The 14120-nt window shown below is 40.8% G+C and overlaps 1 protein-coding gene across 1 annotated transcript in view; it reads left to right on the forward strand.

Annotated features, from left to right (window-relative positions):
• The window catches only part of GUCY2C (guanylate cyclase 2C), a 67132-nt gene extending 54471 nt beyond the window's left edge, over nt 1-12661 (forward strand). The window contains exons 22-27 of the mRNA XM_054590919.1: nt 3227-3419; nt 4868-5042; nt 7561-7659; nt 9089-9183; nt 10846-10922; nt 12243-12661. Coding sequence (XP_054446894.1) covers nt 3227-3419; nt 4868-5042; nt 7561-7659; nt 9089-9183; nt 10846-10922; nt 12243-12417 — 814 coding nt within the window. The 3' untranslated portion in view covers nt 12418-12661. The remainder of the gene's footprint in view (nt 1-3226; nt 3420-4867; nt 5043-7560; nt 7660-9088; nt 9184-10845; nt 10923-12242) is intronic.
• The last annotated feature ends 1459 nt before the right edge of the window (nt 12662-14120 follow it).

Consider the following 14120-nt stretch of genomic DNA (forward strand, 5'->3'; position numbering starts at 1 on the left):
CAAGTCGAACTGCTGATGCGGTTTCCCACGACAACGCAGCCACGCCTCATACTCAATGCTGAAAGCTTGAGCATATTTGTCTAGCACTGTTTTGCTTTGTATCTCTTTAGGATTGCTCCCTTTTGCATATTCTCTAACAGATTTGAGTTTAAAAATGCATGGACCTTGCTAAATCTTGTCCTGGTTTACACTCTTAATACCTTAAAAAAAAAAAAAAAAAAAAAAGGTTATTTTCAAGTGGCCATGGGGTGCCCCAGAAGAAGTGCGGACTGTGGAATTGGAAGGACCCGGGTTAAGACTTTAGGCAAGTCACTGTCTCTCTTCAGTCTCAAAATGGAAATTAGTTTTCTTATGGAATCTATGAGCTATGAGACATTTTCAGGCAAAGTGCTAGTTTCTTTGCTTTCTTCTTTCTACCTCGAAGTAGAAGCCAAATTATAAGAAGTAGGAATGTTTTTAGTGGGGGAGGTGAGGCCACACCTCAGACGTCTCACCTCAGAGGCGTGTATAGGCTGATCCCCATTTGTGAAACAATATAATAAACATGACAGAGAGAAAGGAAGTAAGGTTGAAATCCCCAAATAGTTTAAAGTTTTAAGTGTTGGTACTCAGGTAATAACTAAGGAATGTTAAAAATAAGCAACTAAAAATGTGAAGAGTTAGGAAACAGTCATTGGCCAAGGCACCCACAACTCTCACAGCGAGAAGTAATGTCCTCTTCTTGTTGAAATATGATAAAATGGCCTATTAGATTAAGGCTAATGGCAGCAGTCTCGCACTGGGCGATATCAGCAATGGAGATCAGCCAGGCTTGCCGGCAAATCAGGGTCCCACTACCTACTACGGATGCGGGATCCTGGCAAGTTACCTACATACTCCAACCTCAGTTACCCACGTACCTCACAGGCTGGTTCAAAAAATGTTCTGAAATAATGGGCAGGATTTAAAGTCCTTATTCAGCACAGTGCCCAGAATGTCCATCCTTGTTACTCTTATATATAATATGTATGACCTTTAGATAGAACTTGTATTAGTTATTATTTTATTTTGAACGGATACTTAATTTAGAATATCAGTTCTACATTAGTAAAGGATGATTTTGAGATTGTAGAAGCTATTTTCTAAATAAAGAAATAGTTTGTCTCCTACAAGCTCGAGTGAAGGGGTTAGAGTTACACACATGCTCTTTTCAGTCTCCTGGACCTCAAGAGAGCCTAATATAGAATCCACATGCCCTCAGAGAGCCAAGGGACAGCCTAGCAGTGGCACCTTGGAACAGGCTGGAACTCTATTAGGCAATTCCTGTCAGCGCTCCATAAATGTTAGTTACATAATACATAATTCCTTGCCTGACCTTTGATGCTGAGTTGTGATAAAAACTATATCCTGATTATCTGGCTACCTTTCCAGGGTGTCATCATCCATGGTTTTAACCAAGAATGTTACTCAAATGATTTCAAACAACTGGCTCACCACCTTGGATTTTTTTCTTCCCTTTTTTCTGGACTAGTAGGTGGTAGAAAACAAACAACAACTAGAAGAATCAAAAAGAAATATTTACAGCAAAATTATTAATAAACTTAAGACTGCATGTAGGAACCAGACACTATTGTACTTAAACACTTGCTTGAACAAACAGTTCCCCTTGGGGTTGTTTTTAAACAGGTTAAGGGAGCAGTTTTTCTCTTTGGGAAGCCCTTCTAAGACATATACTCTGTGCACTAATTTTATCTGCGTCGGCAACAACCTGTTATGAAAACCCACCATGTGAAGTCATGGCCCCTTCATGTACCTACCAACATTAGTGTCTCTCTATATTCCAAGCTCATGAGACTTTTCAGGTATAATCAGTAAAATGAAGGGTAAAGATAGTGAAATATTCCATTTTGTCATAACTAGGTAGCCTCCAAAATAATCTGCACCCTTATATTGCCCATGTCAAGAAGCTCCACCCCGGAAATGTCCCTGTTGATTCAACAACCATGCCAAAGGAATGCTTTTCAAAGGCCCCAAGTGCCGTTGCTGCACCAGTTAAACAACGTCTTCCCTTCAAGCTCTAGAGGTTCTCTAAGTAACTTTTGTGGTTGATTGGATGTTTTCTGAGAGAGTGCCGGACATTCCCCCTGGGCCACAGTCAGCACACCGCCCCATCTTACCCACCTCCCCGACTGTCATCCCAGGCCTGGGTCATTGGGGTGCAGGGGAGTGCTCTGCGAGAAAAAAACTGAAGGGTGGGATGTTGCTGAGTTCTAGGCCTAGCTCAGCTTTGGGTGGCTGTGGGACCTTGTGAAAGTCATACTTTTCTTTAAGCCTCAGCTTTCTGATCCATATAAATAAGGGATCTATTCTCAGTGGCCTCTATGGAACCTCCCAGCTTCCAGGTTCTGATTCTAGTGGCTCCACATTCAGATCCTTCGCAAAGCGATTCCAAGGGCAGATCGGCGAACCTCGGTTCGTGTTGGGGTTGGGGTAGGGGTAAACGAAAAGGCAACTTGGCACCTAAAAGGATATGAAGTCCCTTCTGGTGGTTCTTTCTCTTAATTCTGCGTCTGATATACTGCTCTTTGTATCTCTTCAACAAAGATATTCTAAGTTGCTTCTATTTGACTTCTTTGGTGTTAGCATAATTTTAACTTGTTTACATAGTAATTGACTTTGCTCTCTAAAGGACCCAAATCTGGTTCAAAATATATTTTAAAAAATTCTTGTTCATCCTATATCAAAATTAATTTTAAATGAATATTCCTTCATAGTGAAAACAAACAGTGCCATATTAAATATATAAGAAAGGTAAAACCATTGACTTGAATGAGAAAGCTCTGATAGCTATAGTCATTCAAATGCCTATATTAATTACACTCTCTTCAGCTTCTGGATATAGAGATGTAGCTAAAAGAAACTATGGATAGAGAGGTAGAGGTGGCAAGCATGTATATGTATTATGGTTACATAACATTAGAATTATGTATATGTGTATTAGGTTCAACAGTCAAGTACTAAATTAATGCTGAACCTGCTCAAAATCATCTGAGTTCAAATATATGTATTATATGTGTTGTGTATGTATGTAATATGTATATGGTATATGCAATTTATCTTTGCTTCCCAGACACCCAGTTCCCAAATTCTAGAATCCCTGGTGGACAATTACTACTGTCTCAAAGACTTATGTAAGAGAAGAAAAAATTTACTGAAGTTGATGGCCTTTTTTTTCCCTTCTGTCTAGGCTAGTGGTAAAATCTCTGAAGGAGAAAGGCATTGTGGAACCTGAACTATATGAAGAAGTTACAATCTACTTCAGTGACATTGTAGGTTTCACCACTATCTGCAAATACAGCACGCCCATGGAAGTGGTAGACATGCTGAATGACATCTATAAGAGTTTTGACCACATTCTCGACCACCATGACGTGTACAAGGTAACCACTTCTTCCTAACAGGTTGAGATCATTGTATGGCCCCCAGTCAGCACGGCCAGAATTCATTGTTCCTAATATTTCTCAGGTCTTGTACTTTCTAATTTATGATTTAATGAATCAGTAGTTGAATCTGAGCTAAAAGTGAAGGGAAGTGGAAAAATAAGAAGGGCCAAAAGTCAAATGACCATGTGACTTTAAGAATTAGTTTGAAAGAAACAACATAAAGTTCAACAGGAATGAATTTTGGGCACTAAATTTAGAAAAAAATGACATACTTTCAAATCATCTTCAAAAAATGGATAGTGTTTAGGCTGATTACAAGTGGAGCAGAGAAGACACTGGAGTTATAATAAGTAGAATAGGAATATCTTGTTGAAATAGCAAGCATCAGTCAAAGAAGACTAAAGAAGAACAGGGAGAACTTTCTGTAAGGTCAGAACTGGATCTACAATATTACCTGACTAGAATGCTGACCCATTCTAGGCTAATAAGTCTAGAGTTGGAAGAGTAAAGGAGAATTGAAGTCCCACATTTGCATGTTGGAAAAGCAGCACACCATATGGAAAAAGTAACTTTAGAAATAGTTCTCTTCATTCAAATCCCAATTTGCTTCTAGCTAACCATGTAACCTCATAAAATATATTTAATTTTGTCAGGTCTTAGTTTGCCTATCTCTAAAACGGGATGATGATAATACCTACCTTAATGGATCATTGTGAAGATTATTTAGATAAACAATATGCCTGAAACTCTGTATCCTTAAGCAAAGCTTAGAAGTCATTCATCTAACACTCTGTCATAGTGGTTATTTTTCATACAGAAGGTTTCCCTTTTAAGGTTTGTCTTAGCTCAATCCTTACCGTATGTAAGTTAGAAAGTCAGAAAGTTAACTAACCAATAAATAGGAACTATGCATATGATTGTGACAATAAAATTAAAAGGGAGGATATTTATCAAAGAATAATGTTTATACATACTCTTAATATAAACTTACTACTTATTATAAGAAAAGTGTAGAGTCACTGTACTTCAAGAATGTGTGTTATATCTCGGAGGAACCTACAATTTTTTTTTTTCCAAATAGTATGTAAAAAATGGTAAGTGCTGAAAATGACTTTTCTGGTAATTAAAGGTATTCCTAAAATTACATAAAACTATTCAGATTATTGAAATAGTTAAATATTCATAGAACTGTCAACACATCTGGATGATTTACATTATGATGATATACTTGCATATCATGATAATCATTTATAGCTGTTTATCATCCATATTACTAGACTATAAAAACCCTGAAGAAATTAGCATAGAACTGGTCCCAGAAAAAGTGTACAGGGCTATGCTCATACTGAGTTCTCTTTTGTATTTGATATATGATTAACTGCTTCTGCTTAATTTCTTGTGCTTTTTGAAGGGGCAGATTCACTGATGAGAAACTGTTTCCACAGGTGGAAACCATTGGTGATGCCTACATGGTAGCTAGTGGTTTGCCTAAGAGAAACGGCAATCGGCACGCAGTAGACATTGCCAAGATGGCTTTAGATATTCTCAGCTTTGTGGGAACCTTTGAGCTGGAACATCTTCCGGGCCTCCCAATATGGATTCGTATTGGAGTTCACTCTGGTATGGAGTTGAGTATTGTAGCAAATAGAAACCATATGTATCTCTGCGCACCAAAACAATCAGAAAGGATAGTCTTCCAATGTTATCAGTTTTCACATGAGGTTTACTCTTGACTCTGTCGGCCAAAATGAGATCCCATTACACATCCTGACATAATGAGACCCATTCTTATTCTAGGAATCACTATTCTAGGAAACAGCACCTTTGATTCCTGGAATGATAAACACAAACCACATACTGAAATAACAAGCTTCAGATTTCCTGTTTACGTTGCTGTATTTACTGTTACCTCTCTCTCCTCCCCTTTCTCTCCCTCTCCTCCACCCCCAACTTCTTTTCTTTTTTTCCCCACTAAAATATTATGGTATTTTAAATGGATTAGATTATCTATAGAGGGGAAATGGCTGGTTGATTTCCTATGATAAAAGGGCATTTACACCCCAGCTCACCCCCCTCATTGGTACACAAAGTACATAAGCTGCTTCAAAAACCAGGAAAGTTACTCAGCTTTGAATATAAAGATTTGAGAAGATGAGTTACAGTTGTTATAGAAAAACATAGTTGGAGAGGAACTCAGAAACCATCTAAATTAATCCTTTGCAGAACAGAAATTATCTTCACAGTTTCGAAATAATAACAGCCACTTTCAGAAAAATTTCAGGATTTCCTGAAAACTCAGTTCCCAAAGCCAACTCATAATTAAATAGTTGTAACCATTAGACAGCCTTTCCCTGTGTTATATTAAATCATATCTTGCTATAATTTCTTGGTGTTGCTCCTGTTTCTGCCTTTCAAGCCTCGCAGAAGAGCCAGAGTATAGAAAACCCCAGGAGATCACCCCAGGCACTGTGGCAAGACCAGGCAACTGCATTTACAAAAGTCACCCTGTATCCACTGGGCCTATCCCAAAGCCTGACAGTGAATATTTATTGATTAAGAAATCAGTGCAGTTCTCAAAGTGACAGTAGATAGAAGTTAAAAACTGTTGCCATGCCTTTCACCACCAGGAACTTAGCTGTGGCTTCCGCAGTCATGTCCACAGCCAAATGCCACAGGTGTTTCCATGCACACATGAGGGAACTGCCTGGGCATCTTGCTAGCCAGCAAGAGCATGCTGTCTGTTTTCTGACCCACTGCAAATTGCAAGAGAAAGGGGCTGCAACAGGTCTGCCTGAATGAACCAAGTCAGAGCGAATGGAGCTCTGGGTCCTGGCACTGTGGCCTTGGCCTGTTCAGTGTCTGAGCAGACCCCCACGGGCCACAGTGCTACCATATGAGGCTGGAATGAGAATACGCATTAGGTACACATACCTCATATCTCTTATTATTATCCTAGGGTTTCACCCTGAGAAATTAAAAGGTTGAAGTTAAATAGTGATAGCTGAAAACATCATATCTGCATAGTTGTAGATATAATATCTGCAGGGATTTTCCACTTGTAGGCCCTTCCCAGCTTTATCACTCATTTTTGAAATGAAGGGTCATTGGTGATTAGACTGAAGCTACAGATCGGAGATCCTCTGATCAAGTAGCTGCCTGTACTGCACCTTCCCTGCTGAAAGTTTATTTTTTTTCTTCATTTGTTTGCTTTTTTTTTTGCAGGGAGGGAGGGGGATATTACTTTGTATCAAACCTAACAGGGAAAAGCTCAGCACTTAGGGGAAGATCCAGTATCTTGATTTTTATTTCAATGTTCATAAACGTAGTGTACTTACAGGATAAATTTATAAACAAACTCAATTCATATAGATCAAAATCCAACTAGAAATCAGCCAAACTAGGAAATCAATAGTTACCTCTACCCAGAACCTAGTTTTCAGTTTGAGTTAATCTTTAACTTCTAAAATCTTTGACTCTTTGCATTCAATTGTTCCACACAAATACATGATTAAACAACCCTTCTTCCCAACCACAGTGCACAGTCTTGCCTTGGCTTTGTTCTCCTTAGAATGTTCTTGTGCCCCTCACCCATTCTACTGCATTCACCTGGCACATGAGGTGCTCAGAGATTATACCAAATCCTTGTCTTCTGGGTCTTTTGTCATCGTGCTATTAATCCCAGAAATGCTCCCCTACTGAATAAAAATAAAATAAGACAAACTTGGGCCACTGAGCCTTCAAGTGTAGTGTGCCCTCCAGCAGTTCAGAACCCCAGGCTATATGGCTGAGCCCAGTAGGCAAGGAATGGGATCATTTCCATTCCTCCTGACAGCTTCTGTTTCAAATATTAAGAATGACTTCTGACTTTTCAGCCTGGATCCCTGATGCCTTCTTGTTTTATGCAAATGTACTTTTCTGTGCTGGGGAAAATACTTTCCCAAAGCATGCATTGAATAATGACACTTCCCTCATTGGATACATTCATTTAAAGCAAAAATCAAAACTCACCCTTCACACCCTCAGACACTGCTCCCTAAAATGAAGCATTCAGCACTGTGACCCCGAGAGGGGTCTGAACCACCTTACCAGCACGCTGTGACTTTCATTGCCTCTGCTTCCCGCTTTCTGCCTTTTCCAGGTCCCTGTGCCGCTGGAGTTGTGGGGATCAAGATGCCTCGTTATTGTTTATTTGGCGATACTGTCAACACAGCCTCTAGGATGGAGTCCACTGGCCTCCGTAAGAAGGGAGATTGTTTTACTTAAAGGAGAGAGAGTCTGTCTTCTAGCAGAAGGGAATAAGGGGGTGAAATGCATAGTATGCGCCAGTGAGACGAGGAAGGACCCTTCGTCGCATTGACTCACATGAGCCTGTGTCATTCCAGTCCTTGCTACATTTCCTTTTGTTGTGGCTGTTTACCAATAACTATTCCCGTTAGGCTCAGTTTTATTGCTTCTATTAGTCTGAATTCATTTGCAATGCACCCAGGCATGCTCTACCTGGAATAGTCATGAAATTTAGCATAGATCCATGTAAGTTAAAAAAAATCAGTAGGCTAGGTATGGAGTATACAACCCGGTTCACTCTCCTAGTCCTCTTTTATTCGGTTTTCCTGGGAATTGGTTTTAGTAAAGAAAACATATAAGTATTTGTTATATGCAAGAACCTATATGGCATTTGCCTTGGCAAGGTAGAGGTACCATGTGTTACATGTAGTAGATGCTCCATAAATATTGACGACAGTGATAGTAATAGAAATACACACACAAGAGAATGAAAGCATTGGTAGATGTGGACAGCAATTACAAAAACACAGGTGTTAAAACAGTATTTTTCAGTTTACTGACAACCTGATACTAGTTTATACTGGGAAATCATGATATATAAAGGAGAAAATTGGGTTGGGGCCAAAGAGACTTGGATTAAAATGATAACGATGCAAATCACCGTAGGGGTAGGCTAGGGAGGAAGATACCTCATCTTTCTAGGCATCAGAAATTTGAAGATATAAATTGAGAATGAGATACCAATCTTGCTGGAGGGTTTCTGGAAGGATTTGAGATGATACATGTTAAGCATTTAGCAATCCTTTGACACATGGTAGACATACAGTATGGAGATGCCATTATTCTTACTATTGTCATTGTCTGGAACGCCCATACTGGGAAAGGTGATACACAGAAATGGACTTATGAATAGAAATATATCCTCACCACTAATACGTCAGGAAGATAAAAGTATCCCAGAGGAGTAAAATGTGTGAAAATCGAGATCCTGTAACTGTTCCCTGAATCTTTACCTTGTCGCCAACACTTAGGCTGCTTACTGGAACTTTTACATGGGGACCCACTCTCAAATCCAGCACCACCAGCTAAATCTAAAAACAGGCCCTGGGGCTACCACTCTGAGCTGGAGTAAGAACCTATGGAGCACATCCTGGGGAGCCCCATCACTCAGGACCCCAAAAAACAAGGCCAGGCATTTTTTATTCCCATGCGTGATAATATTTCTTATCTCCCTGAATGTACTTTTAAGTGTTTTTTCACTAAAATATCTAAGCTAGCAAGAATACCTGAAAAAAATGTCCTGAATCAAGGAAAGACAAGTGTGGTCATGTAAGAGATTTCAAAATGGGCAAGAGTTTCATTGATCTATTTTGCTTTTCCAGCCTTGAGAATTCACGTGAGTGGCTCCACCATAGCCATCCTTAAGAGAACTGATTGCCAGTTCTTGTATGAAGTACGAGGAGAAACATACCTAAAGGTAAGGGACCCACAGAGAAAGTACCCAGGAAAACCACTGAGAGACACGTGGGCCACCTCTTTTGAGACTGGACACTCAATGGTAGTAATGTTGAGGAGCATGAGATGAAGAACCCTTTTCTGTAGTCCCTGCATTGATCACCTACTATCCCCACGATGACCACCCACTATCCCAAGCAGAAGAAGCCACCACCAAAGAATGTAAACTCGCTTTCCTTTACTTCAAAGAGCCCTGTGGGCATTTTAAACTATGACCGTGTTATAAAATGTTGCCACCATTTTTCCCACATGTACTCAAGCTTTGTCCCCAATTCCTCCTCCATACCCAAGAGCTATAGTCTGGTCCAAGACTAAATTAACTTAAGTCAAAATCCCCATCTTCTTTTGTCCTTGCTCTTACTGCAAGATGTGGCCTCTCTCTAAGGCCACCTCTCTGGCCAGGGCTCTATCATTCTGAAGCTCTGGACAAGAGAATCGCAAGGTGTGGCCCCAGACTTCTGACTCAGCATCACCTGGTACTTGTCCAAAGGCAGAGGCCTGGACTTCCCACCAGGCTTACTGAGCAAGACTATCTGTGGGTATAAACCAGGAATAAATGCCACCTGGGCATGCGCCCTGACTGGAGATTGAACCCGAGACCTTCTGGTGTATGGATGACACCCCACCCAACCAAGCCACCCAGCCAGGGCCACAAGGAATCTATATTTGTAACAAGTGTTCTAAGTGATTGTGACGTACGCTGAAGTTTGAGAATCACTGCTGTAGGCTCTCCATGCTGCTCACCCACTTTCAGAACAGCTGCCCTCCAAAGCCACCAATACTTGCCTTTACTTGGCTCACAGGCTGCTTTTTTGAAAGTCATGACAATCTTTTCACAATTTTTCTGAAACCAACTTTTGACGGTACGCTTATCTGTCTCCAGCAGCTTCTATCCTTTACACTGTGACTGCAACTTGGAAAAGCCTCATTTTAGGTGGTAGGGTCCTAATATCATACTTACTTTTTGAACCCTCCATAAATACATTTCCTGCACAGAGCATTTCTCCCCAAATAGAAAAGGTCTGTGGATCACTACAGTTCAAACACGGCCCAAAAGCCCACTAATTTTAAAGATGACACTCCTTTTCAAATACCAGCTCTAGCGAAAATGTATTACCAGTAATTTTCCATTCATTTTACATCCTCCAAACGAGCCCCAGAAAAGTCACTTGAGAAGTGTTTATTACAATGCACATGTGTTTACAATTTACACACTTAAGGTGGGGAAACTGGCAAAACTTTTGTGGCAAAAAGAGCTAGAAGAAAATATAGACAATGAAAACCGGTTGGATTTGTTGGCATAACAGGACAGTAGATAAATTTTCTTCCTTTTTAATTTAGAATTCTTGTGATGTTGCTGTTGTGATATTTTGAAGTGTCTTTTGGGGGAGAAGAAAACTCTACTTTTTTAAAGAAAAAAAAAAGACATGTCTCGTGATTAAGAGACTTGTATTTAAAAGGCACTTGGAAATAAAAGATCTGTCCAGAGATAATGCAAATCATATCAGGAACTGAAATATAGGTGCGGATGAGAAACTCAGAGGTGAAATGTTTGTCAGAATGGCAGGCTAGAACTGCATGGTCTCCTTGGCCTCCATGGTACATGCCTGTCTTGTCTCACTAGGGAAGAGGAGCCGAGACCACCTACTGGCTGACCGGGATGAAGAACCAGGTGTACAACCTGCCAACCCCTCCTACTGTGTAAGCTGCTGGATGCGGTAGGGATAGGGAGTGGAGGTCTTGGCTTTGTAAGTTGTGCTACATATAGCCAATTTAATTCTTGGCAAGTGCTTTGCCAGTGGCAATGTCATGTTGAATATGAGGACTACACGGGTGAGAAGTTGAGAAACCTCACTTCTCCAGCTGCTAGAAACTGGGTGTTCCAGACATGCCCAGGGGCACAGAGGGCAGCTGGGAGTTCACTTCCTGCATGTCTGGTTCTGATAAGAGTAAAGCATCCTGGAGGCTTTTCAAATACCAGCTCTAGCGAAAATGTATTACCAGTAATTTTCCATACATTTTACATCCTCCAGACGAGCCCCAGAAAAGTCACTTGAGAAGTGTTTATTACAATGCACATGTGTTTACAATTTACACACTTAAGGTGGGGAAACTGGCAAAACTTTTGTGGCAAAAAGAGCTAGAAGAAAATATAGACAATGAGAACCGGTTGGATTTGTTGGCATAACAGGACAGTAGATAAATTTTCTTCCTTTTTAATTTAGAATTCTTGTGATGTTGCAAGAAGCACTCGGCTGGGCCACATGTTGAAAACAGGACTTCCCCCAACCCCAGGCCTTTGGTTCTTGGTCTTCCCATCAATTCTCTGTTCTAAGATGAGGAAGACAAGGTTTCAGGTCTAACTGACAGGTTTCAGTTCACCAAAAGGGCCTCAAAGAGTCATGCAGTTGCACATTGTTTGCTCCAATCAGTCATGTGGCTACAGCTGTGACATTCGCTATGGTAGAGAAACTCTGTCTTGCAGATTCCTAGGTGCTGGACCCAGCCTGTAGAGATGTCAAAACAGCCCAGGTCTTCCCTGGGTCACAGGGAACCTGGCCTCTTACGAGGAGTGCTCCAAGTCCATTCCAAATTCTTGAAACCCTCCATTCATTCTGAATCCTCCCCAGACAAGATCCACAGTCCTAGAAATGCGTGGGACCAACATGTTTTCAGGGCTGTGCTGCCGGAGCCTAGCATTGTTCTGGCATGTTTTCCCCTCTCTGCAGTGCCACATGTAAACTTAACCGCACTTCCAAATTCTAACATTAAGCAAGGCGCTTCACCTTGAGATTGAAATATAATCTTCAGGTTGAAATAGAGTCTGCTTTTTCTAAAACTTCACAGAGCAGGATGACACTTCCTTAACTAATCCAAGCAAGGCAAAGCTCATTTTCCTGTGTTTAGCACACAAGATATTTCAGTAAGTGTTTGATAAACTGAACTGATTGTTCTGGAGCTAAGAAATATTATGTATGAATTGCTGAGAAGTTCCATTTTCCCTTCCCACTCACTTTTCAGGGAGAATCAACAACGCTTGCAAGCCGAATTTTCAGACATGATTGCCAACTCTTTGCAGAAAAGGCAGGCTGCGGGGATAAGACACCGAAAACCCACACGGGTAGCCAGCTACAAAAAAGGCACTCTGGAATATCTGCAACTGAACACAACAGACAGAGAGAGCACCAATTTCTAAACCTAAGTGAGGGCCAAGGACTCAGGCAAAGGAAGCACAGATGATCTTAGGCAGCGGCCTCAAGGGTCCCAAAAGCCTCCATTTCCCTGAAGCCTCAGGGGAACAGAAGACTCAGGTGCATTCCACTGAGCCTTGGTTGCCTCGTTTGGAACATTTTTGGAGAATCTTCTGGAACATTCTAGAAAAGTAAATTACCTTTTTCTCTGGAGCTTGATCTCAACAGTTGCTCCAGGGAGATTCAACCGGGGAAAGAGGAAGAATGAATGTACTATCTCAAAGTTGAGATTTTGTTCTCATTTCATTTGTTTTTCTTTTGTTGTTTACTGGCTCTTTTTCCTTCTATATTCGTGATAGGATTTTTTTAATTGTCACAATTATATTTTAAGTATCTTATCTCCATTAAATTATATTTAACTCATAATTTTTGCATAAAATATGCTATATATTAGTCAGGAATAAAAGTTAAAAGTTAACCGAGTCTGTGTATGTGTTTTCACCTATTCCTCCCATTTTTTCTGACATGAACCAGCCCCATCTTGCACTCTCTAAAAAGCTGACTAAATGCGGCAGCCCTGAAGCAGGGCAAAGCTAGCACTGTCGCTCAGGGCTTCCCACCTTTACACTCAGCATCGCCTGCATCACTTGAGGAGATTGCGTGTCTAGCCCTCTAACGTGGGAGGCAGGGCGTGCAGCCATCGCATGCCTGGGATAAAGTCAAATCCTGCTTAACTATAAAGACATAGTACTTCAAACTTTGAAAATGCCCCTTTCCTGCCTCCCTGCAGCCATCTCCTGACCCTTCTTATGGCACCCCAGCATGACTCACCTGCTTGGAATCTCTGGGGAAATGGCAAAAGCCAACTGCTGTTGAGTAGACTAAAATCAGCAAAGGCAAGACAAACATGTAGCACTTCTGGCGTTAACCTTCAGGACTGAAGCCACTTCACACACGTTCTCTCTCCCCAGGCTGCTGCCATGAAAACCACCCAGAGATTAAGAAACATCGTATGTCTTCTCTGTCACCTGGAAAAGCAGAAAATCAGAAAGTAATAACATAAAGTATGTCCTGATTTACAGGATGAAAACTGAATATTCAGCAAGAGTCCCTCTCTGGAATCTGGAGGTTTAGAATCGACCTGTGCTTCAATGTCTAGCACAGGGAGATTTTCTGCATGAGGATGAGGTTGTGACATGAAAGTTCTTGGTCATTTATTTAGTAAATGTATATCGAGCATCTCTTCTTATTCTAGGAACTGAGCGTGGTGTTGGAATTATAGAAACATGGTCTCTGCTGAGCTTTGAATCTTATAGGTGAGAGAGAAATGTAAGGAGATAAGTGAGTTTGGGGGCTTAGCAACATTCTTGACAACAGGCAAATTTAGCAAAGTTAAAACCAACCAGAAAAACTAAAAATTATCTGTAATGCTAAGGTGCATTGATAAGACTACTTCTCACCTGAAGTCTCTGGTTTGTCTTCTATTATAGAATCTACATGGTTGTGAAAACTTTCTCAGCCTTTAAATAGATGTATGGCTTCTGCTTGTCCACTTAGTAATATGGTTATGTTATATCAGTGATGACAGCAACTAAGAATTGGACCCAAACCCTGGCCAGGTGGCTCAGTTGGTTGGAGCATCATCCTGTACACCAAAAGCTTGCAGGCTTGGCCCCCGGTTAGGGCACATAGGGAGGAAACAATCAGT

The sequence above is a fragment of the Pteronotus mesoamericanus genome, unplaced genomic scaffold (assembly GCF_021234165.1).
Source record: "Pteronotus mesoamericanus isolate MK-2021 breed Mesoamerican mustached bat unplaced genomic scaffold, CSHL_Meso_final scaffold_21, whole genome shotgun sequence".
Lineage (NCBI taxonomy): Eukaryota > Metazoa > Chordata > Mammalia > Chiroptera > Mormoopidae > Pteronotus > Pteronotus mesoamericanus.